This window comes from Gavialis gangeticus, unplaced genomic scaffold (assembly GCF_001723915.1).
Source record: "Gavialis gangeticus isolate Ggan-Ray unplaced genomic scaffold, GavGan_comp1, whole genome shotgun sequence".
Lineage (NCBI taxonomy): Eukaryota > Metazoa > Chordata > Crocodylia > Gavialidae > Gavialis > Gavialis gangeticus.
Genome location: NW_017729024.1, coordinates 100,620,210 through 100,623,272, shown reverse-complemented (window position 1 = coordinate 100,623,272; position 3,063 = coordinate 100,620,210). Strand labels below are relative to the sequence as shown.

At 40.3% G+C, this 3,063-nt stretch overlaps 1 protein-coding gene across 1 annotated transcript in view; it reads right to left on the bottom strand.

The window, feature by feature from the left end:
- The window catches only part of LOC109297588 (centrosome-associated protein CEP250-like), a 91,651-nt gene extending 89,117 nt beyond the window's left edge, over window positions 1-2,534 (bottom strand). Inside the window, exon 1 of the mRNA XM_019517457.1 lies at window positions 2,439-2,534. Within this exon, the coding sequence (XP_019373002.1) occupies window positions 2,439-2,448 (10 nt within the window). The 5' untranslated portion in view covers window positions 2,449-2,534. The remainder of the gene's footprint in view (window positions 1-2,438) is intronic.
- Window positions 2,535-3,063: the final 529 nt, after the last annotated feature.

Here is a 3,063-nt window from a genome sequence, read left to right as displayed (position 1 = left end):
AGGCTGTTCTGCAGCTACAGTAACAGAGTGCAGAATTACATCATGATGATAATAGTAGGTGGGCCTGATTCTTTCCTCATACCTTTGTGAGAATCAGAAGCAGGCCAAAAATGCACTCTTTTTCCTGGGGTTTGTCCATAGATTAGGGAGTGGGGGAATTCAATTGTACAGAAGTTCATAACACTCATTAATCTCATGTTAATTTACTAACTGCTGTGCACTAACTCCTCCAACACTTAGGGCTACATATAACAACACTTAGGACTTAGCTACTTAAATCCATTTCAGGAAGATGAATTCATAAGTCCCCTAAGGTGCCCACTAGAGGTCAGATGTATAACTCACACAGGACACCTCAAAAAAATACAGTTGCAGCCACTTATAAACCTGCTGAAGAAGAAAGAAGAGGTGCCATATAGATCAGCTAATGGTTAGAGCACTCATTCAGGGCATGGTAAATTGAGGTTCCTTTCCGCCTCAGCCTGCAGATGTGTCTTCATCAAATGTCCCACTCCCAGGAAAGCAGCAAAGGTAGCAGGAAGGTACTGCTCTCACAGAATAGCCTTTGGACTGATGACAAAAGCAGTTTCCTGGGAGATGGGCTTGAATCCATCACGTGGAAGAGAAAATCGAAACAAGGGCTGTGTACAGACATTTGGGCGGGTTAGTGGTAGGTTAGATCATGTTAAAAATGACCATTTGTTCTAAAGTAAATTGGGATGGAGAGACTGGTTCAGGGGGCAAGCAGTCTTCAGGAAAGATTGGGGGGGCAGGAAGGTTGGTGGGGCCAAGGAGGATTTAATGGAATCTGGGAGACTCAGGGGTCTGTGGGGGTGGGAGGCTTCAGGAGTGTGACAGCTCTCTCTCCCCCATGCCCTTCGGACCAGGGGCTATTTTTATCCCACAGATCTCCCCCACCTAAGACAAACAACCCCCTCCCATGAACCTACCCCCTGATCCTTTCTGCCACCCCCCCCGCCAACTTACTTCTTTACCTTCTGGCATCAGCAAATGTTGATAAAAACAGCACCAGGAGTGGCTTGCAGGACAGGGGTTTGATGCACTGGAGTGGGAGTAGGGGGTCTGATTGGTCCATGAGGGAGTCTGTGTGGCGGTAAGGGAAAGGGACAGGGGAATTAAAAATAGCCCAGTACCAGGGTAGAAAAAGCGCAACCCTGGGATGGGGCCAGCAGCTGGGCTTTCACAGCCCTGCAGCTGCTCTGGGGACTGTACTGTACAGTCAGGTCAGTTTTGCTGGATCTGAACTAAGTTAGACTACCTTGGAGGTACAGTTAACTTAGATTGAGTTGGCCATTTTTAGACCCATCTAACTGTCCTGAACTTATCCATCTAAGTAGTATAAGGTCCACACCTGGGTTAACTAAATTAGATGGGGTGGACATTTTTAATTTAACCTTAACCCTTAACCTTTTCAAATGTCTGTACACAGCCAAAGTCTCCTAGTTCCTGGTGAGAGATCTTAACACAGTCATATATTACATGACATATATTACATGACATAGAATAGTCATATATTATCATAACCTCCTATCCTAATAGAAAAGTATGAATCCTGCTCAGTTCTTTGAAAGAATTTATGGAGTTATCTGAGAGTAAATTTGACAATGATTGGAAGTGCACAGAAGTAAATTGCTGCACCCATATTAGAGGTTTACAATTTCTAAATCAAACTTTTTTTAACTGGACTTTTGCCTCTGTAAATTGCGGGATGTTTACTCTTGTGCTGGCTTTTCTAAAAGCTTTCACCGATGTTAGCATTTTATAGTTATCCCATGCTTTAATACAGCTGGCTCATTTCTTTCTTAGATGCTGAGAAGCAGATTGCAGTATTGACTGAAGAAAGACAGTTCACAGTGTTTTCTATTTATAAAAGGTTATAAAATATTTGCAGATCAAGAAGAGGCTTTGTTCTGGGAAATTTTAAGTAAGATTATCCCATGGTTTAAAATTTTCAGAAAACTACATACAACCATGCCTCTTCCAATAGTAAAGTTATGAGTTACCAAGACATTTTCAAAAGGCTAAAACACTAATATTTTTAGTTTAGCAAGCCAGTTCTACAACACTATTAGGTGCGTCAGTCCTTTAACCCTTTATCAGTTCAAACATTATATAGTACAATTTTTTGCCACTTTAAAAACATAACTCTTATTGTACATTATTTAAAATAGATAGGAAATCCATGTCGTAGTTTTCCTGACATCTCTTTGTAGATACATTTTCCAAGAAGCTTACAGCATGTAGTTACTCTTTTTAAGCTTCACACTTAAACCTCACATATTTGCCTCCCATCAAATATTTAAAATAATCCCATTTGTCTAACATGGCCCTTCTACTACTAATAAGCTGTGTCCTTTAATTTTCCTGAGCAAACATTTTACTTGTTTTCACAACAGAATACACTAAAGCAAGTTTACCTTCATCCATAGTAAAAAATCTGTAGAGCAACAACAATGGTTCCACGCTGATAAAAGTTAAGCCTACTATGTCAGACTGCTGTACTTCTTGCTAGGCTACAGGATACTGTTTCCAGTGGAAAGTAAGAAGGGTTTTTGATGGATATCAGGTTTCTTGTTCAGGCAGGGGTCAGGGGAACTCTAATTCAATTAAGGGTATTTTTTCATAAATGTTTCCCTCTGTAGCTGAAGGGGAGAAATGCCTGGTTTTATTTAGGAGGCTTAGTTTTAATGATCAAGTGAAACTCAGTATGTAGCAAATTTGGCTAAAATTCAGAATTATTAGGGAGGCAGTTTTCTGATATTTTTTATTGGATCAAAATGGAGTTGGGATAAAGTTAAACAAACATTTACATGCAAGACATTCTTCATCAGGTCTCTAATCACAGGAAGCCAGACACAGCACAGTGAAACACAGCAGAGAGGAGGAGCTGAGAGAAATTCTCAGGAGTAGTAGATACACTGTTTGAAGAAGAAATGAAGCTGGTTCCTGACCTATCAAAAGGAATGAAGCCATTCTTACCTTTCCTGTGTGAAAAGAATGTAAGATTTGGGTAAAATATAATGTGCCATAAAACCAATATCA